The sequence below is a fragment of the Castor canadensis genome, chromosome 1, assembly GCF_047511655.1.
Source record: "Castor canadensis chromosome 1, mCasCan1.hap1v2, whole genome shotgun sequence".
NCBI classification, from domain to species: Eukaryota; Metazoa; Chordata; class Mammalia; order Rodentia; family Castoridae; genus Castor; species Castor canadensis.
In genome coordinates, this window is record NC_133386.1 from 79073922 (window position 1) to 79096636 (window position 22715).

Genomic DNA, 22715 nt, shown 5'->3' on the forward strand with positions numbered 1-22715 from the left:
CTTTTGTAAGTGCATTTGATTTTTATATCCTGTATGTGTAAGTGTTTGGGTAATATTTGGATCAGATTTTTGTCATAAAACCAAATTCAGATTAGTTCTTCTTGGAGAAATATTTTTTTAAAGGAGTACATGAGTAGGTCATGATTCTAATACTAATCTATAAGGAAATTTTCTTTCATATTGTATAAGATTTCATGGGTAAATGACTTAAATGTGAATACAACAGTGTACTGATTAAGCAGCATCTGATTATATGGTGATGATGATACTCCATAATTTGCTGCAAATCAGCTCACTTTATTTAGCGGACTCCATATTTAGTTCCATTAGACCTATGTTTAGGTTCCATGCTACAGTGACATGAAGATGATAGCTTTTATCAGTGTTAAAGTCAGTTTGCAGAGGGTGGATATTTACATTTTTATGAAATTATCAGCAGCTTTCTTAAAGCACTTGAACCATTGTATCCTCTTTGCCAGCAATCTCTGAGAGCATTGGTTGTTTCGGGTGCTTGCCAACATTTGTTCTTGTCAGTTTTCCCCACTCTGGTACATTTAGGATTTTAAGTTGTGCTTTCCTTATGAGTTCTGAGCACTTTCATGAACTTACTGGACATTAGCGCATCTTCCTTTGTGACATGTCTGTTTAAATATTTTCTACTTTCCATTTAAATTTTAGTTGCCTTTTTATTATTTGTGTTTTGTATTATTTAGTTGTAGATGTTATTTTATCACCTGGATACAAGTCTTTGTCAGATGTGTGTTTTGTAAATATTTTCTGAATGATATCTTTTGCTGAGTAGAATTTTAAAATTTCAGTTAAGTCTAACTTATTAGTTCTTTAATGGTTATTATTATTACCTCTGTCTATGTCCTGTCTAAAAACCTTTGCCTACCATAAAGTTGTGATAATAGTAATAGTCTTCTGTTCTCTTCTTGGTTATTTAGCTTTTACATGCATATTTATGATCCACCACAGATAGGGGGTTTAGAGCCAGATAGAGATCAGGGTTCATTTTTCCTAGATGGGTGATAGTTATACCATTTGTTGGAAACACTTTTTGTTTCTTACTGACTTGCTTTGACAACTCAATTATTGAAAAATAAAATGTATATATGAAGTCTGTTTCTAGGCTGTGTTCTGTTTCATTGATCTGTTTGTTAATCTTATGCTTTTATCACACTGATGACTAGTTTGTTGATTTATTGATTTTTTTTCGTGGTGTTGGGTATCGACTCCAGGGCTTTGCACATGCTGGGCAAGTGCTCTACCACTGAGCAACATCTTTACCCTGTTTATCTTCTTCCTTTGTTTTGGCTTTGGCCAATCTAGATTCTATGTATTTTCATATAAATTTTAGAATTAGTTTGTCAGTTGGTACAATTAAAAATCTCTTGACTAATTCAAATTTTTAAGTAGATATAGTCTAGATAAAATCTATTATCTTTGGTAATTTATTTTTAAAATATTTTTCTATCCATGTAAATTATCTAATTTGTTTTCATTGAGTTGTTTCCTTGCTTTTGATTTCTGTGATATCTTGTATTAGTTGGCCATTCCTCCATAACAAATCCTCCCTAACAAACAACTGGAACCAATGTTTATTATCTCACAATTCCTTTGACTCAAGAGTTAGCTAGTTGCCTCTGGCTCATGGTCTCCATACTGCTTCAGTCTACGGCTTTATTTGAAGAGCATTATTCTCCAGGCTCACTCATATGGATATAGGCCGGATTGACATTTTCTCCTTCTATCACACTAAAGGTGTCTTTCCATTGTCTTCTTGCCTCTCTTGTTTCTATAACAAGCTAATCATTTTTACATTGTGTTGCATTTCTACAGCGGCTTTCAAGATCTTTTCTTTATTTTTTTCACTGTGCTTTGATGTCTGATGTCTTTTTTGGTGTTTGGTAAAATTCTTAAGTCTTTAAATTTATGTCTCCCACTGAATTTGGGAAAATTTGGGGCATCGTTTCCTTAAGTATTTTCTCTGCCATATCGCTCCTCTTCTTTTGGTTCTCCAATTGCATACCATAACCTTTTAATGTCCCACAAGTCACCAAGGCCATCTTACATTTTTCATTTTTCTCATTCACTTCTCCCAGTTCAAAAAATTCGTATTGATTTATCTTCTTTATTGACTCTTGAATTCGCTTAGTCCATCTAAGTAAATTTGTTTTTTAGACATTAATAATGCAGTTCTTACAATAGCATTTTGTTCTTTTTTTAGCTTTCTTTTTCTTTGCTGAGTTTTTATTGGTTCTGTTTTAGTTTTTGTTTTCTTTGCTGAATTTTAATTGGCTGTCTAATTCACTTTGAGCATTTTGTTGTTATTGGAGGCATAGTTTTAACAGCTTTTTTTTTTTTCTTTTATTATTCATATGTGCATACAAGGCTTGGGTCATTTCTCCCCCCTGCCCCCACCCCCTCCCTTACCACCCACTCCACCCCCTCCCTCTCACCCCCCCAATACCCAGCAGAAACTATTTTGCCCTTATTTCTAATTTTGTTGTAGAGAGAGTATAAGCAATGATAGGAAGGAACAAGGGTTTTTGCTGGTTGAGATAAGGATAGCTATACAGGGCATTGACTCACATTGATTTCCTGTGCGTGGGTGTTACCTTCTAGGTTAATTCTTTTTGATCTAACCTTTTCTCTAGTTCCTGGTCCCCTTCTCCTATTGGCCTCAGTTGCTTTTAAGGTATCTGCTTTTGTTAAGGGCAACAAATGCTAGCTAGTTTTTTAGGTGTCTTACCTATCCTCACCGCTCCCTTGTGTGCTCTGGCTTTTATCATGTGCTCAAAGTCCAATCCCATTGTTGTGTTTGCCCTTGTCCTAATGTCCACATATGAGGGAGAACATAGGATTTTTGGTCTTTTGGGCCAGGCCAACCTCGCTCAGAATGATGTTCTCCAATTCCATCCATTTACCAGTGAATGATAACATTTCGTTCTTCTTCATGGCTGCATAAAATTCCATTGTATGTAGATACCACATTTTCTTAATCCATTCGTCAGTAATGAGGCATCTTGGCTGTTTCCATAACTTGGCTATTGTGAATAGTGCTGCAATAAACATGGGTGTGCAGGTGCCTCTGGAGTAACCTGTGTCACAGTCTTTTGGGTATATCCCCAAGAGTGGTATTGCTGGATCAAATGGTAGATCAATGTCTAGCTTTTTAAGTAGCCTCCAAATTTTTTTCCAGAGTGGTTGTACTAGTTTACATTCCCACCAACAGTGTAAGAGGGTTCCTTTTTCCCTGCATCCTCGCCAACACCTGTTGTTGGTTAACAGCTTTTTTAATACCATTGCTAATTTCATCATCTGGATTTATCTCCATTGTTGGTGTCCATTGTTTCCTTTTTCTTGTAGCAGAATTTTGATTGGTTCACAGTTGACAGCAAGAATCTATTATCACATTGAAAACTGTAATTATATCATTGTAAAATTTTTACGTGTGTGTGTACATTATATATATATAGATATATATATACCTATATATATCTATATATACATAAATAATATATGTAATCTCTCTTGTCTCCTTGTAACTTCCAGCAATACCCTTTCACAAAATGAATGTTATAACATGGTCTGCTTTCTTTTGCAGGGCCTCTTCTGTACATTCAGCTTCATTCAAGTCATTCCGGAGTTTCTTGCAAGAAGAAAAAAAATCTGTTACTGGCCATAGCTCAGGAGACCATGTCAAGAAAGTTTGTTTTAAAGGGATTGAAAATTCTCAGGCTCCCAAAATTGTAAGGTAATAGTTACAGTTTATTCTATGGTGATTTTGTGTTCTGAAATGATCTTTAAAAAATTATGAGGCAGACTTTTATACATTATTATACATTCAAAATTAAAATTAGCACGACTGTTTTCTCCCTCTCTGTTTTTTCTTTTTAATAACAGTTCTCTTAAGTATTTGCTTTATAACAAACTGCATGTATTTGGTGTATACAGTTTGAAGTTTTGGCATGTCTACACCCTTAAAATCCTCATCTCAATCATATTGGGGATCATCATTCTCAGAATTTTCCATGACCCTTCTCTTCAGCTACAAATTTGCTTTTGTAATATATAATGTGTATAAACATGTGTATTTTAGAGTTTTATATCAGTGGAACCATACAGTATGTACCCTTTCATAAAATTAGCATTATTGAGGCTCACTGATCTATATTGTTATGTGTATCCATTGTTGATTCCATTTTATTGCTGATTAGTATTTCTCTGTATGGACTTACTATAATCTCCCTACATCTGTTATTGAAACTCTGTGTGTTTTCTGTTTTTACTGTCACTGTTTTTGATACTTTTTTTTTTCTAAATCCAGTGTATTTTTTAAGAGGTATTTCAGATTTTAAATGCCTACCTGAGCCATGATTAAAACCATAATTAAACCATAATTAAAAGCAGTATTTTAGTAAAAATAGTTTCCCCTAAGTAGTATGTAAATTCTTAAACATAACTCAAAATGAAGTATTTTTGATGTATTTGGAGGCCAATATTGGAAGAAAATAATATTTCAAATTAGTTGGTAAGTGAAGATATATTATTAATCTGCTTATGTGACCTCTCCCAAAATATTAATTCCTAGAGTGTTTAAGACAAAACAAAAATGTAATGAATAATGACAGTTGTAGCCAGATTAATGTTTTATTTTATATAATGATAAACCCTTCATTTCACTGGTTGTAAAACTTTTTTTACCCTCCTAAACCCTTTTTCAAAATGAAATCTTATGTTCAATTCCAGTGTATCAAACAGATAATATTAATTTTGCTGACTGAAACAGGGAGTGGGGACTGGGAACCACAGTGATTTAACTTCCCCTTGTCTGCCCTGCACATAGCTCTGCATGAACCATCAAAGTCTTCTAACATTGTTTGGAAACTACTGGTGTAGGCGAAATATTTATACATGCTTTTTATTGTTGGTACTGCTTTCTTATAACAGGTACATTTACAAGCAAAGTTCTTGAACCATTTTCTTATAATACAGAAAATCAGGGATCAGAAAGGAGCTGAAGAAGTCATCTAGTCTATCTCCCTAACTTTTCTAATACTTTTAGCAGTGAACACTTTTAAAATAAAAATCTAAATGGAACTCAAACATATAAAATAGACATAAGCCTTTTTACATACAAATTTGTAAGTTAAAATTTTAATGTTTGTAATTGGCAAAATTGGGTAGTTTTAAATTAGCAAACAAATACTCTCTTCTTTGTGTCAAACATTGTGCTAAATACTAGAGTTACACAGTGGTGGACAAAATTAGCTTAGCCCCTACTCATAGAACTGACAGAACTTAAGCAGGTAATTAAATAAATGCCATATAAAGCATTGGAAAGAAGTATATTAGATTCATCATTCAATTTATTTCTATATTTTCTTTTAATTATCTAATATTAGAAAATCCAGTTTGAAATAGTTAAAAATGATATTTTAAACCCAACTCTTCTTGTTAATTCTTTAAAAGCATTCTTCATTTAGACAGAGATGGTATAAGAAGCTTTTCTTCTTAAATTTATATTAAGATGAATTAACTTGGGAAGAGAGATTACCATGCTGGTGATCTTCAATTTTTTGAAGTATTTGTATATTTTTATTAGCTTAAAAATGTATTTCAAAATAAGAAATGAATAGGCAACAAATACCAATAAATTCTTTGCAATGACTCCAATTCTCATTTTCCATATTTATTGTAATATTTTAAAAACAGCATATTGCAAAGTGCTTTTTTGCTGTAAGAAAAACATAGTACCAATAGTAATATGAGGAATATAGTAAGTGATGTCCTGTAGACCATATTTTTAAATAGAAAAGTATTTAACTTCTTTACTTTCCTTCTGTGAGACACACAAATACGCTTCTGTTTGTATTCTCCCTTTCTTGTTTTGCAATAGAAAATTTACCTTTCCAGTCTAAGGTCAGTATCTATACCTATGCTTTTTTCTTATCCCTTCCTGCTTCAGAAGTCTTAAACTATTAATTATCCCTTCCCATTCTTGAATAGACTCAAATTTTTCTTTTTAACTGGATTCTTCCCATCTGTTTTTTGATATGCTCAGGTGTCTGTCCGTGGTCTGGGTTCCTTACTCAACCTGCCTACTTCATTGTAGCAGTTACTTTGTCATTACCAGTCTTATATACCTTTCAGACCAGAGTTCTCAAGAGTTGTCAGTTCTACTCACTGTCCATTTTATTGGCATATGTATGTTGAGTTATCAGATATATATCGTCCCAGCTTCATACTTAGTTACCCATCTGTCTTCTTAACCTTGCCATCCTATTTGGATATTCCAAAACCCTCAAAACTCATGAAACCAAAATCGAACAAAAATACAGAGAGCATAAAACACCCATTTTTTTCTTTTGCTCTACCTTCAAAGTCTTCTGTTCTTCACTGTTACTCAGTCTATCATCAGGACATGGCAGGTTTAGCTCTTAAATACTTCTTTTTATACATATACTGAACTTTGTCTCCAAAGCTGTCACCCTCTTCATACTGCGATCTTTTACCTGGGCTACCAGACTGTCCATCCTGACTAGTCTTGCCATTGCCTTCCTTTACTTTAGTGTATTGAGCTATTGTGTTCTTTTTGAAATACAGAGCTTACTGCTGTTAGGATAGAAGCTAGAATTTTTTTTTTCTGCTGTACTAGCGATTCAGTGAAGGGCCTTGTGCTTAGTAGGCAGAAGCTCTACCACTAGAGCCAAGCACCAGCCCCTTTTTTCTTTAGTTATTTTTCAGACCATTTGCTGGGTTGCTGGCCTCAGACCATCATCCTCCTACCTATGCCTCCTGCATAGCTGGGATTACAGTTGTGAATCACCATACCCAAGTCGTTTGTTGAGGTGGAGCTTACTTTTTATACAGGCTGACCTCAACCTTGATCTGCCTATCTCTGTCTTCTGAGTAGCTGGGATTTCAGGCATGTACCACTATGTCTGGCCCAAAAGCTAGAATTCTTTTTTGGTTTTGTTTTGTTTCTTGATTTTGCATCTTTTTCTTTTTCTCCTTTTATTAGTGCATTAATTGTACAGGGGGTTATTGTGCTATTTCCATACATGTATATAATGTATTTTGATCAAATTTACACCCTTTGTTAATCTTTTCTTATCTTTTTGAATAGTTTTTAACAGGCTTCATTATTATGTTTTCACACATGAATAAGGAGTACTTATTTCCATCCCTCACTTCATCTTCTCCTTTTACCCTCCCCACAATTGGTTCCTTTGGCTCCCACTCCCAGATAGTCCTCCTCCATTTTATACTTGTGCCATTCATTTTGTTTTAAGTCTACATTCTACATTTTCCATATGAGAGGGAACACGTGATATTTATCTTTCTCCATCTGACTTATTTCACTTAACATGATATCCAGTTACACCCATTTTCGGTCAAATGATGTGATTTATGACTGAATAATATTCCATTGTGTATTTATAGATTTTCTTTATCCATTCATTGGTTGATGGACACCTAAATTGATTCCTTGGTTTGGAATAGTGTTGCTGTGTGTGTGCAGGTACCTCTATTATATGCAGACTTACATTCCTTTACACCAGGAGTAGGATAGTGGAGTCATATGGTAGTTCTATTTTTAGTTTTTTGAGGAACCTTCATAGAATTCTTAATCTGGCCTTTAAGAGCTACAGAAGTCCATATCTTACAACGTTATCTCTGTATTCTATCCTTCTTTTGGTTCTTAAATGCACTTTGCTTCCTTCTACTGCCTTACCCTCACTCTTCTTTCAGTCTCCATTCAGTCATATATTTTAGAGAAATCTGACTTTCTTCAGTGGATCGGTAACTCTACATCATACTTTCCACAGTTAGGATTATCACTAATGATTGTCTGCTGCAAATATTTCATGTCTGTACACTTAACTGTGTGTTCTTTGAAAGCTAGCAAGATGTCTGTCTTGGCCAGTCACTGTATCACCAGTGCTTACTTAGAGTGATTCCTAGCATGAAAGTGGGCACTCAGTGAACATTTGGTGAATGGCTAAATGAGTAAAAAAAGCTATAGCTATATTTCAAGTAACGTTTGTTTCTAATGTAGTACAGCTACTTATATTGCATGCTTTAGATTATAAATTTGGAAGTATGAAAAAGTTCATTTTCATAATATTTTGCTTTAAAATATTAATAGCATACATTGGAATTTAACATTCTTCTTGGATGAGTTGGTATTTGTCATAGAATTCAAAGTATTAAGGATCTGTGGTTTCATAGTTGATCACTAGAGTGTGCTATAACATCAGGATTCTGTGAAAAATGTGCCCTGATAATACTGCTTTGGAAGTTTGAATTGAAAGAGTGTATGGATCATGTATCAGTAGCTTGGGGGAATTATAAGAATTAATGCTTTCATTAGCTGTGGCTATCACTGATAGTGATAATGAAAAAGAACCATAGCTTGAAAGTATGTAAATCATAAGTGATTATTTTTAAAGGAACTGTAAAATTGTGGACAAAGTAAAATATTTACTCATTACATTATGGGTTACCTGAAAGAGGCACAACATTTTACAAACCTCTATTGGTAATGTATAAAAATAAAATACACAAGCCCATCCTTTAATGGATTGAAATCTACTTGGTAAATGTAAACAACAGAACAAGAACAAAACTACAATACAATATAACTATGAAAGAGGTCACAAGGCAATATATGCTAAATGCATAATATAACACTGAAAGCGGTCACAAAGTGATATATCATTAAGTGCCAAGTGAGTGGTTCAGAGAAGGAAGAGTGACCATGGGCTAGAGTTTTTAGGAATAGCTTCAGTGATGAAAAAGAGTTTGAGCTGTTTTAGTTTATACTTTTTATATTCAGTTCCAAATATGTATTCATTATGTTCATGATCATGTGAATGACAGAAAAAAATTGATCACTTAATTATTGATCCCATTCATTGTCACAAGGTTTTGAACACGGAACGGGATTTTTAAAAGAAGAAATAAGAGGAGAAATGGCAATATAAACAGAGGAAAGAGTGGGAGTTACAGCAAGAAGACAGGAATGCTTGTGATCCTTTAGGGAGTGAGGGGCTGGGGTGGGGGGCTCATCCCAGGAAATTCTGCACATCATACATTCTTATTTTAATTGTAGAAAATATGATTCCACGCCCACACACACCACCACCACCACCAAGGTTAGGGCAAGAAAGGCATTGCCATTCAGGAATGTTAAAAATGTAGAAGAGGGGAATTTGTTTAATTTTTTGTTTATTCCGTATTTATTCTTCCTTATTGTGTGTGCTTTCTTTAATTTTCCTTTCACTTAAATAACTTCTTACGTAATTCTAGACAAAAAAATGTGAGCTTGTGTCTCTAGTAAGAAAAACTACTTATGAAACAAATTTACTATAAGATTATATCAACCCTAATCTTATAAAAATCTTTGTAATTAAGCTAGTACAGAATGTTATTAAAAAATAAAAAAGCTGAAAGTAATTTTGTTCTGTTCAAGTCTAAATTTGACAATATTAATATTCTTCAGGTTAAGCAAAAATCTTTAAGAATATTTTAGCTAACCTTTTTATGTTTCTTTTTCCTCAGAAGGCTAAATTTTGTGCAGCTTGTGTATGTAGTGTCTGTCTTTTCATTGTTAGTATTTAAAACTTAATAATGCTGTATTTATTATTTAAAAGCGTAGGTTTTTAAAAAATTGTAGCTTAATTTTTTAAAAACAAATTTGTTTCATTTTCTGAGGAAATTTTGGCAGACTCCAAGTTGTTTGGGCAAATTTATAATTGAGGTATCCATTGAAAAATTATTAGTTGAAAGAGTTCTACGATTATAATCTTATGAAACAGAATTGAGTTTCAGTTTAACACTCTAGCCCTTCATGAACCTTTCTAAGTCTCATCACATGTGAAATGAGAATGGTAATGCCCATCACACAGGTTTACTAAGACATTTCAGCATGTATGAAAGTATTTAATATTTTATAAGCATTACACAGATAAGTTGTTAAACTCTGGTTGTCCCACTTTGTAAGTGTGAGACACTTCTTTAGTCCTGTTTTTCAGTTTTACTAGTCAGTGACATACCATTTTCTTTTCTTATTTATCCTTTCTTTGAATTTATTAATTGAGTAAGGGATTTATTTCATTATAATATTTGCATACATGCATATACTTTGATCTCATTTATCTATTTCTATATGACATTTTGTAACTGCTGCTTCTTACTTAGCAACTAAACAATTATTGGTTCTGTAGTAGTTTTGTATTTCTTTGAAAGTGTCAAAACATTTTAGTTGACTCCCAGAACATCAGAATGATTTCTGAGTGTCTTAAATTATCTGTTTCTTCTACATTATGCTTTAGAGTCCAAGGCTTCTCTAGCCTTGGACTGACATTAAAACCTTCCAATGGACCTCATCAAGGAAATGCAATCTCTGTCTAAGGTAGTTTTACCAGAATACGGAGTTTTTTCCATAATTGTACATTCTAGACTAGATTCTCCTCTCTCAAGAAGTTTTTGTTATCACCTTGTTGACTTCATTTTTCTCCTGGCCTGATGTTGTCTTCTACTTTGTTGTGGAATTTCTTGAGTGTCATGGAAAGATCCTCTAGGTTTCAAGTCATAGAACTTTATTAAAATTATGAACACTGCCTGGTGCCAGTGGCCCACGCCTGTAACCTTAGCTACTTAGGAGGCTGAGATTGGGAGGATCATAGTTCAAGGCACGCCCCAACAGATAGTTTGCAAGCCCCATCTCCAAAATAACCAGAGCAAAATGGACTGGATGTATGGCTTAAGTGGTAGAGTTCCTGCTTTGTAAGGGTGAAGCCCTAATTTCAAACCCCAGTCCCCCCTCACAAAAAAATTAAGAACCCTATAATAAGACCTATTCTTACTTCACTTTGTATTTCAGTACCTATGTCTGGAAGGAAAAGGTACCAGTAATTCAAAGGAGTAAGGAACTTCTAAAAAAGCCAAAACTCTGCTTTTATTTTGCACCATTCTATAACAGAACCCAAAGAATTTGATTTTCTGTTTCGGTCATGTATTCTGTACTTTTTTTTGTATGCAACTATGTCAAGGTATTCTGTTAGACATTGACATACAAAGATATGAAAGAGACCTATACCCTGAGAGAATAGTCAATCGGTGAAGACAGAGAAGTAAGACATAATGACACAGTATGTGAAGCTTTATGGTAGGGATTAAAGTTCTGTAGGAGGAGAAAGAATATGATATGGAGCCAAACCTTAATGGGTAAACATTTGTTTCTGTTGTAATGGGTTTCATTTTTCTATTTTCAATGAGAGAATATTTGAAGTGGAATGTATTCCAGACTAAGGGGAATAACAGAAATGAAGGCAGCCATGTCATAATGGCATACTGTGCTTGGAGTGAAGAAGACTTGGATTTGAATTATCTCTTTGCTACTTAACCGAATTTGTGAGTCAGGCAAATTATATTAGATTCTTTGATTCTTGTTTTCCTAATCTATATAATGGAAAAAACATACATTTTCTTAACAAAGAATCATAAGTGTTAACTAGATAATATATACATGAAAGTGCTTAGGCTCTCAGTAAATTTTTTGTCCATGCATCAAATCTAAACATTTTAGCTTCCAGTGCATTTTATACTGTGACACTTACTGCTTCTATTTCAGATTTAAATCTCATTTTCATACTCAACCTGTTCTTTTTTTTTTTTTTAATTGACTAGAACAGCCTGCCTTTGAATAACCCATCAAAATCTTTTGCAGTTTCATGTATTCCTACAATCAAAGTCCTATCTCAGATCTACCTTCTTCAACTTTAGTTTTATTAATTGATAGATTGATTTTTTTGGGAGAATATACTATTACACTGGAGCATGGAACGTTTTAATGCATTAAATATTTTTTATTTTTAAACACTTTATTAGCACATATTAGCTGTATAGGAGGATTTCATTGTGACATTTCCATGTATACTTATAATACATCTTGATTAGATTTACTCCTTCCATCATTTTTCTTCATGTCCCCGCTCCCTTATTAATATTAAAACAATTTCAGGTTTCACTGTTCTATTTTCATACAAGTATATAAAGTACATCAACCATATTCACCCTCCTTCACCACTCCATTCACCTTCCCCCACCCACTAGAACCCAAATAGTAGGACCTATTTACATTTCCTTTATTTTTTGAAGTGTATATATTCATTGTTCACAGGGGTTTTGTCATGGTATTTCACACTTGAATATGTTGTATTTTAATCAGATTAACCCTTTCTATTGCTGTCTTTCCCTATCCCCCCAAACCCCTATTATTCAGCACCTTTCAGTGTATTTCATTATGCCATCTTCATAAACACATGCAGTGTATTTGGCTGTTACTCACTTTGCTAGTCTCTTTTTCTCTCTTATCTTCCCTTGGTCCCCTCAAACAGAATATGCGAATATGCATGTTCTTTCTTTCTCTTTCTCTGTATATCTGTCTATCTATCTATATGTATTTCCATGATCATGTGTGTATTTTATTTGCTTATCTTTTAGGTCTAGCTGCCTCATATGTGACCTTTGTCTTTCTGAACCTGGCTTACTTCACTTAACATGATGATAACCAGTTCCATCCATTTACCTACACACTACATATTTCATTCCTCTTTTGGGCTGACTAATTCTCCATTGGTATATATACTACATTTTCTTCGTCTATTCTTCAGATGTAGGTATCTGAGCAATTTCCATAGCTTGATTATTATGAACAAAGATGGCTGTGCAGGTCTCTTTGTTGTATCCTAACTTAACATTACTTTGGGTAATGCCCAGAACTGGTATTGCTGGACCATATGGTAGTTATGCTTGTAAGTTTTTTTTTTCTTGATGATACTGGGGTTCAAACTCATCATTGCGCTTGCTAGGCAGGCGTTCCACCACTTGAGCCACTCTGCTAGCCCAGCGGTTTTAGCTTTTTGAGGTACCTCCATCTTGCTTTCCATAGCTTTTGTACTAATTTATATTTCCACCAACAGTATACAAGTGTTCCTTTTTATCACATCCTCACCAGTATTTATTGTTGTTTGTGGTATGTATGATAGCCATTCTGACTGTAACAAGGTAAAATCTCAATTTAGTTTTGATTTTCATTTCCTTTATGGCCAGGGATGTTGAGCATTTGTTCATGTATTTACTGGTCATTTGTACTTCTGAGAATTGTCTGTTCAGTTCATTTACCCATTTATTTGCTGGGTTATTTGGGTTTTGAGCTCTTGTATGTTCTGGTTATTAATCCCTTATTAGAGGAATAGTTGGCATAGATTTTCTACCATTTTGTATGCTGTCTGTTCAGGCTAGTGACTATTTCTCTTGCTGTGCAGAACCTTTTTAATTTTATTCAGTCCTGTCTGTCAATGCTGTTTCTTACTTGCTGAACTCTATTCAGGAAATTTTTGCCTATGCCTATATGTTCTGGTGTTTCCCTATTTTTTTTCCTGTAGTAGTTTCCAAGTTTTAGGTCTTACATTGAGATCTTTGTTCCAGTTTGAATTGATAATAGCACAGGGTGAGAGTCAGGGATCTAGTTTCAGTCTTTTATATGTGGACATCCAGTTTCCCCAGCACCATTTGTTTAAGAATCTGTCTTTACTCCAATGTATCTTTTGGGCTCCTTTGTCAATAATAAAATGGCTGTTCTCTTGGTCTTTGTGTGTGTGTTTGTGCTAGTACCATGCTGTATTTATTGCTGTGGCTGTGTAATGTAATTTGAAGTCAGATATTGGAATACCTCCAGCATTGCTCTTTTTGCTCAACATTTCTTTCACTATTCGAGGTCTTTTGTGGTTCCATATGAACTTTAGGATTGATTTTTCATACATGATGAAGAATTGTCATTGGAATTTTGATGGAGATTGCACTAAACACATAGATTACTTTTGGTAGCATAGCCATTTTTACAATTTTGATTCTGCCAGTTCATTAGCATGAGAGAACTTTCCATCTTATGTCTTTTTTTTTTGTGACTTTCAGTTTTTGTAATAGAGATCTTTCACCTCATTCATTAAATTTATTTCTAAGATTTCTTTTAGGCGATTGTGAATGGGATGTTTTACTGATTTTTGGTGTATAGAATAGCTACTGATTTTTGTATATTGATTTTGTATTCTACTTTTCTGAAAGTGTTTATGAGATCATAGAGTTTTTTCGTGGGGATTTTAGGGTCTTTGAAGTATAACATCATATACCTGCAAATAGGGATAATTTAATTTCTTCTTTTCCTGTTTGATTTTTTAAAAAAATTTCTTTCTACTGTCTTAGTGCTCTGGCTAGGAATTCCAGTACTATATTTAATAAGATTGGGGAGAGTGGACACCCTTATCATGTTCAGTTTTTACCTGCTTAGTATGATGCTAAATACAGGTTTGTCATATAGCCTTTATTGTGTTACAATTCTTTCTATTCCTAGTTTCATCAGACCTTTTATCAAAACAAGATTTTTTTGTCAAACACTTTTCCTGCATAAGTTGAGATATCATGTGATTTTTTTTTTTGTTCTTAATTCTGTTTATAATGCTGTATTACATTTAGTGATTCTGTATGTTGAACCATCCTTATATCCTTGGAATGAAATCAGCTTTATCATATTGTATGATCTTTTGGACATGTTGTTGAATTCAGTTTACACATATTTTATTGAGAGTTTTTACATCTATGTTCATTAAAGAGACTGGTCTATAATTCTCTTTTTTCTTTTGTGTTGTGGTCTTGTTCTTTGTTGGTCCAAGTGTAATGCTGACTTCATAGAGTAAGTTTGATAGTATTTTCATCCCTTTCTAGTCCATGGAAAAGTTTAAGGAGTCTGGTACAATATGGCAGTAAATCCATTAAGTCCTAGGCTTTTCTTAGTTAGGAGACTCTATTATTGCTTTAATCTCATTGCTTGTTATAGACCTATTTAGGTGGTTTATATCCCCTTGGTTCAATTTTGGTAAGTCAGATGCATCCAGAGATTTTTTTTCCATTGCTTCTAAGATTTCCAGTGTATTCACATACAAGTTTTCACAATATTTGCTCATAATCCTTCAGATTTCATGTCTTTATGTGACATTCCCATGTTCAGCTCTAATTTATTAATTTGGGTGTTTTCCCTCCTTCTAGTCAGATTGGCTAAGGGCTTATCAACCTTATTTATTGTTTTGAAGAACCAAACCAACTTTTTTTGCTTCACTGATTCTTTGTATAGGTTTTATTTTTTGTCTGTCTTTCATTAATTTTTTTGTCCTAATTTTTGTTATTTCTGTCCTTCTGCTAGTTTTGAGGTAGCTTGTTCTTGTTTTTCTAAGAGTTTAAGGGGCATAATTAGGTTGCTGGATTCTGGGAACTTTTTGAGCTTTCCCCTTTATTTCTTCAGTGAACCACTGCTCATTTAACAATTATGTTGTTCAGTCTCCATGTACTTAAATATTTTCTTTAGTTTCTTTTGCTGTTAAATTCTAGTTTTATTCATTTATGTCTGATAGACTATAGGGAGTTATTTTAGCTTGCTTACATTTGCTAAGACTGACTTTGTGTCCCAAAATGTGATCTATTTTGGAAAAGGTTCCATGGGGTAATGAGAAGAATATGCATTGTGCAGTAGGTGGTTGAAATACTTTGTAGATGTCTGTTAAGTCCATTTGTTCTACTGTGCCAGTTAATTCTGAGAGATGTTTTGTTAATTTTCTTTTTTTTGTGGGGGACGGCCTGTCTATTGCAGAGTGGAGTGTTGTTTTCCCGTTATTATTGTGTTGGAATCTATCTGTGGTTTTGAATCCAGTGATGTTTGTTTAATACAGTTGGGTCCACTCTTACGTTAAGAGTTACTGTTCTGTCTTGATGGATTGTTCCCTTTATTAATATGATGTTACCTTCATTGTCTCTTCTAATTTTGTTCTAAAGTCTGCCTTATTAGATAGGAATATAGCTACTTCTGGGGTCCATTTGCTGAAGATCTTTTTCTACCCTTTCACTCTAAGCCAGTGTTTATCTTTGTCAGTGAATTGCATTTCTTGTAAGCAACAAATAGTCAGGTCTTGCTTTTTAATGCAATTTGCTGTTTAATTGGATATTGAGGCCAGTTAACATTCAGTGTTAATATTGGAAAGTATGTAATATTTCTAGTCGTTCTGTCATTTATGATGTTTACTTGTTACCTATTCTTTGTTAATTTACTTGGCTAGTGGGGTTTATTCTTTCTCATATTTTCCTGGTTGCATCTATCTTGTCATCTCTTTATAGGATTCCGTTAAGTATTTTCTGCAGTGCTGCTTTGCTGGTTTTGGATTCCTTTTGTTTTTATTATGGAAGGTATTTATTTCTCCTTCAAATATGAAAGATAGTTATGCTGGATAGACTATGACAATTATTTTCTTTCAAGGCTTGAAACTATATCATTCTACAGCCCTCCTTGCATTTAGAGTTTGTGTTGAGAAATCTGCTGTTATTTTGATGGGTTTGCCTTTATATGTGACTTGTTGCTTTTGTTCTGCAGCTTTCAATTTTTTTGTCTTTGTTTTGTGTATTTAGTATTTTAATTATAGTACATCTGGGGATATTTGTTTTCTGATCCTGCCTGTTTGGTGTTCTGAAAGCTCCTGAACCTGGATGTCCTTCCCTTTTTGGAGATTAGGGGAGGTTTCTACTATTATCTATGACTTTATCTGTATGTATTCTCCTTTTATATCCATGATTCATAGGTTTAGTCTTTTGATGGTGTTCCAGAGGTCTTCTACGTTCCAGTCATATTTTCTTATTTTTTCTTGTCTTTAACTGATTGATCTAATTCCTCTACTTTATATTCAATCCCTGGTACTCTACTTTCAACCTGCTCCACTCTTTTAGCAGAAATTGAGCTTTTTATTTGGGATATTGAGCTTTTCATTTCCAAAATTTCAATTTGATTTTTTTTTCATGATTTCTGTATCTTTATTAAATTCTTTTGTAGTTTGCATCGTCTTTAATTTCATTCAGCTTTTGTTTGAATTCTCTTTGAGTTTAGTTTATTTTATTTCAATTAATTCATTTGCTTTTGCATCCTTTTCATTGATAATTCTTGTAATTGTTTTTGTGAATTCATTGGTTTGAGATTTCTTTCTCTCACTATTACTTACTTCCTTTATTGTGGAGTTTTGGCCTTTGGAAAAGACATTGGTTTAGTTTCATGGAATTTATTTTTTTATGCTGGAATTTATTCTAGCATCTAGGGCCATGTTTTTGGTTGAGTTTCAATCCTCTATGTCCTTTTAGTTAGGATTTTCTTATAGATATATAAGGCTGTGTAGCGGTTTGGTTATGGTGTATTTTCTTGTCACTTGACTGGTGAATGTGGTTCGGTAGTCAACTTGGATGCTGGAGATGTTGAGTGCAGCTCCCTACTCCACTCAGGAAGAGGAAGCTTAGCTGCAAGAGCTGTCACATGTGATAAAGCACAATCTTGAGATTACAGTAAACCCTAATAAAGCCTAATCATTGCTTCCAATATATGTAGAGGATTATAGAGCAAAGAAGAGTCTTTGTGATCTAGAAGACCTAAATAAGTAAGGGTGTTAATGGGAGATAGGTAAGGTAATGGTAATGAATACTGGTTTTATAAGGCGGGGAGCAGTGGTGGCTTAATTTTACTAAAAGGGATTAGCAAGAAAGTGTGGTGGGGTACATAGGAAAGATCTAGTTAGTGTGTTGGAGAAGAGAGGAGGAACACAGGTAAAAAAAATTAAACAGGCAGCAAAAACTTTAAAACAATCTGGCAGTATAACCTGCTAAAAGTATACATAAGAAAGAAAGATTATAGATGGAGAGAGTTAGAGGCAAAATTTAAGTGAGAATACATTCTAATTGGAGACCAAAGGAAAGTATAAATGGGGGAGGATGATAGGGAAAAGACAAAGATGGAATAACTGAAAGGTGAGTGTCATGGTACCTATACAATGACAGCAGAGAAAAGAAGGGAGGAAGAGCAGAACTAAAAAGAAAATGAGAGAGTATAAAGTTATCATAGTCAGATATGTAAAATAAAACCAATATAAACAATTAAAAGATAAAAACCCAACAGTGATAAAAACAAACTTGTAAGTTAAAATTTTCCATTGCTTCCTGAGCTATTGCCTATCTGTCCATCTAGCCATCTATTTTTTTCCCTTCTGAATCTGAGTCTTCCAAACCTGTAGCTAGCTAGCAGTCTAGTTCCAAACTTGACTCTAATGGAATCTGGGCTTGCTTCTAAGAATAGGGGTGGGGGATTTGGAGATCTGAATACAATCTCCAGTGAAGGCTTCTGAGTTCTGAACCTTTAGCCTTGCAGTTTTGCAGTTCCCATTAAGCTTGTAGTTTCTTTTCCCAATCTGCCAGAAACAGATGTGTGCTTGAGCAGGGTCCCTTCCTGTGTTGGAAGCTGCTGAACATGCTTTCTTGCATGTGGCCAAAGTTTCTTAGCTGTAGCTAGCTGTGCCCTCTCCAACCGAAGGGCTCTATCTTTCATCTCAGCATGGGGTTCTGTGTAGGTATGTCTGCTTCCTGCTGATTTTCTTGCTGGATTCTCTGCAAAATAAGAGTTGAAACAAGGGATGCCCTGAGGCTTTAGTGCCTGCCCTCGGGCTGCTGGTGGACAAGACCGCAGCCATGTTCAGCTTTTGCCCGAAGTTACAGGTGCACTCTTGGGCTGTTGAAGGAACAAAACTACTTTGCTGTCAGCATTTACTGCCTTAGCATTTCTGCAGGGAGTTAGGTGAGAGAATTGCTGTGAGTTGGGTGTATTCAACAGGAATAACAGCAGGCAAGTTACTCCGTGGCCATCTTTCTATCATCCCCTTGTCCTCCATTTCCTTAAAATGAAGTAATTGGTTTTATGGCCTCCTTCATATTATATTAATTTCTCCTGTGAATCCATGACACGTTGTGCGTATTAATGTAGATGGTACTCTATATTAATGGTACTCTGAGTTATAGATGGTACTGTCATATTTGTATTTACTGTTGCTTACGTATAGTATTTTAAAATCATCCCTACCAGAATTCTTTGAAGGGAGGAAATTGAGTTTGTCAGTCTGATTTCAATCACCTACTACACTTCTAAGACATGCTCAATGAATATGCATAAAAGAATCAAGAAGTCAGTATTTTAGATCTTGTTCATTTGTTCTGCACATCTAGACCTCAGTGTGCTCATTGCTGCAAGAAGACATTTTATTAGTTTAGCTGATCTCTAGCTCTAAAATTCTGCAACTTGACCATTCTGTATTATCTTTTAATTTTTTCTCCTTTATTGCAGGGATTCCTACTCCCTCAGTCTATGCCCTTTTATTAGTGCCTTTTTGATTTCTTTTTCCTGAGGCCCTCTCAGATAACATTTAGATTTTTGTAGTCGTTATAGTCAGTAGAACTTGGTTTGTTAGATATGTCATTCTATGTTTTTTTCTCATCTAGCTTATAAACTCATAGAGATGTTGTCTTGTATTTCTGTTCTGTCTATAATCTTTACCTTATCAACATATATTATTTACCTATAAAATTTGAGTGCTAATTTTTTGGTTTCTTTGTATTTTGAAACTTAGTGCTAATTTGTAATTTTTATTCATGAAATACTAATCCAAAAAATTCTTGGCAGAATTCTTTATTTCTTAGTATGTGCTTGATGAGTATAAATGCCTATATGACTATTACTAGAAAAAGCAGGCCATTTCTTACAATATCTTCTTGTTTTTATTTTTGAGATTTTATAAATATCAATAGATTATTTTGTTTAATTACAGTTTTAAAAGTTGGCCTTGTTGTACACATTAATTTGTCTCCTGAATCAGGGCCTTGTAGTTCCTCTGTATCTATTAATAAGCAGTTTAACTAATACTCCTAGAAGCCTTAATCTCCAATTTTGGCTTTTTTTTTTTTTTTTTTTTTTAAACAGATGTTCTACTCATGGTATCCCAGGACCAGAAGGCAACCATATTTCAGATTTACCACCTCTAGACAGTCCCAAGTAAGGTTAATTGACCAGTATTTAAGCCTCTAAAGCTAAGTTGGTACTTAGCACTAAATGAGATTAAGAAATTAAAAATGGTATGACTTAAGTAGAATGTATTATGTGAACACTATGCTCCGAAGTTTGAGTTTACTTTTCTTCTTAGTTACTTCTGCTCCATTGCTACTTTATCGTTTTCTAAAATTTTCTCTGTAACACTGACTTAAATAAAATAATTTTCCTTTTCCTTTCTGCTGTTTCTCACTTCATCTTTCTATAACCTCCACAAAGTCTTCCAGGTTCCTTTAAATAGTAGTCACTAAGAAGAAAATAGCTTTGCTAAGAGTATTTCAGAGGAAATTTTGCATTGTGAAAATTTGGAAAAATGAATGAAACTCAATATTATTGTTCTTTCAGTCCCTGGCTATCTTCTTCATTGAGTGCTTCTTCCGTGGTAGCTCCAGTCACTTTCGCATCTATTGTAGAAGAAGAGCTACAACAGGAAGCAGCTCTTATCAGAAGTCGAGAGAAACCCTTGGCTCTGATTCAGGTAAATAATGTACCTATTATGGTTTAACTTATGGCAGATCTATGCTACATTTCGTCCTTAAGCCTTAAGGTTAAATTTGTTTGCTTTGGACAGGGGCATATATCTGCCAAATTAAAATTTCAATGCCATGTAAAACTAGACTAAGCCATCTAATCATTTAGGTGTTGGTTAATTTGAGATAGTTAAGTTAGAGCTAATAACTTGTGATGAGTTTATATTTTGAGTTTTGGTAATGCTTTTGGACTGTTTTAAATTTTAAAAGTCCAATCAGATAATTTGACAATATCTAGTACTATACTTGGTTTATGTATGAGTAACAGTTCTTAGAGGGCAAGCAACAGATATCAACTGTGGCTAACTTAAGGAAAAGAGTGAGGAATGTTAAGATTCCATAGACTAACCTGAAATACTAAAGAGCATGACTTGGGAAAAAACATGACTCATAGTAGCACTGAAAAGCTTAGAAGCAAGAGGACTTTAACAAAAAGGTAGAACTGCTAGAATGAATGGATTCAAACAGTTATTTTCAGTTTCTTTTTCTTTCTGCTTAAGATCAGATTCAAGCTGGTAAAGTGGCTCAAGTGGCAGAGCACCTGCCTAGCAAGTGTGAGGCCCTGAATTCAAACCCCAGTGCCATCAAAAAAAAATAAAATAAAATAAAAATCAGAGTCAAGAAAGAGTAGGTATCTGATTATTCTACCTCAGGCTTGGTTCATCCTTGTCAAGGGGATAGTAAAGTATCTGATTTAATTCTGCTATATTGTATCCTTATAAAGTCTTAGTTCCTCAAAGAAAATTGGAAAACTAATATGTCCTGCTTACTTTCTATTTAAAAGAATAAAGAAAGTCTTTTTTTCTCCTTCCTTTCAGGTTGAAGAACGTGCAATACAAGATTTACTGGTTTTCTATGAGGCATTTGGCAACCCTGAAGAGTTTGTCATTGTTGAAAGGACACCGCAGGGGCCACTGGCGGTACCTACGTGGAATAAGCATGGATACTAGTTCACTCTGGAGTTGAGATACATTTTCCATAGTTGTGATTGCTATACCAATATCAAAAAGTTGTGGAAAAGAGTTCTTAAGATTTGATTGCAGATCAAACTAGACAATAAGTTCTGATTTTTTTAAACTGTAGTTTATAATGTTTGTATGACTAAAAAGGAATTTGTCAGAACTGTGATTTTAGTAATTTTTTAATGTGAAATGTGTCAGGAAAAAAACTTAATAGATTAAGGTTAAATAGGATTATTTCTTCTGAATAATATACAAAGGAAAATTTGAGTGAAGTGTAAAATTAAGAGTGATGCTTTAAAAATAACTTTTACTTGAGAATTTGAGATAAATTTTAGAAGATTTTGCCACATACATGTTTTCACCCTGCTTTTTTAATATGACATTGATGAGCTTCAAAGAAAAAGTATTAGTCCTGATTTCCGATTCAGTAATGGCCAGAATTTTGTGTTTGCTGCAATAGTTATATGTCTACTTTTACTGCTTTTTCAACAGGCTGTTAATGTTTTAGGTCTGTTCTGTTTACAACTTGACTTGTTTAAATGCCATATTTCAGTTTGTACAACACACTGACTTGCATTAAGTGCAATTATAGTAGAAAGAAAATAAGAACTCTTTACTATAGTATTCTGGGCAATTTAGTCAAAAAGAGTAGAGTTTCTTTATAAGATTTGGAGTCATTGTGGATTGCTGTTTTTGGTGGGGAGGAAGGACATTATGAAAGCTTAATTGTGAAAGAATTAGTTTGTCAAAGTGTTAAAATTTTCTAAAACAAATGTTCATTATATATGTAAGAACTGAATAGTTTAGAAGAGGGTTGACTTCCCCATACCTTCATAATGTTGTATAATCAAAAGTTCTGTGAGCCTGGATTATATGTATAGATGTGAAAATTGTTTTATTTACACTATGCTGTTTGTTTTCAAGTGTTTAAATTAAAAAACAAAAAAAAAATCTATGCTACTGAAGCATAGACAGATTGGAAAGATTAATGTTCTAGTTCTGGAAAACAAACCTAGGAGAACATGTAGATAATGTTAAGGTTCATTCAGTTGATGGAAAATGACTGAAACCAATTCAATATTTCAGGTTTACCTCTGCCCAGAAGTAGCAGACATGTAAACAAATGTGCAATAAAAAATAATCTTGATCGATTTTACTACTAATGAGTGTTTGATAATCTTGTACAATGTTGACATC

General features: G+C 33.9%; 1 protein-coding gene across 5 annotated transcripts in view; it reads left to right on the plus strand.

Moving 5' to 3' along the window:
* Positions 1-22674, plus strand: part of LOC109678959 (inhibitor of Bruton tyrosine kinase) — an 89842-nt gene extending 67168 nt beyond the window's left edge. For 4 of the 5 annotated variants that reach the window (XM_074079020.1, XM_074079012.1, XM_074079004.1 and 1 more), the window contains exons 26-29: positions 3611-3760; positions 19901-19972; positions 20372-20504; positions 21375-22674. In XM_074079020.1, the coding sequence (XP_073935121.1) occupies positions 3611-3760; positions 19901-19972; positions 20372-20504; positions 21375-21506 (487 nt within the window). In that variant the 3' untranslated portion in view covers positions 21507-22674. The remainder of the gene's footprint in view (positions 1-3610; positions 3761-19900; positions 19973-20371; positions 20505-21374) is intronic. The other variant, XM_074079030.1, reaches the window with a different exon arrangement.
* The last annotated feature ends 41 nt before the right edge of the window (positions 22675-22715 follow it).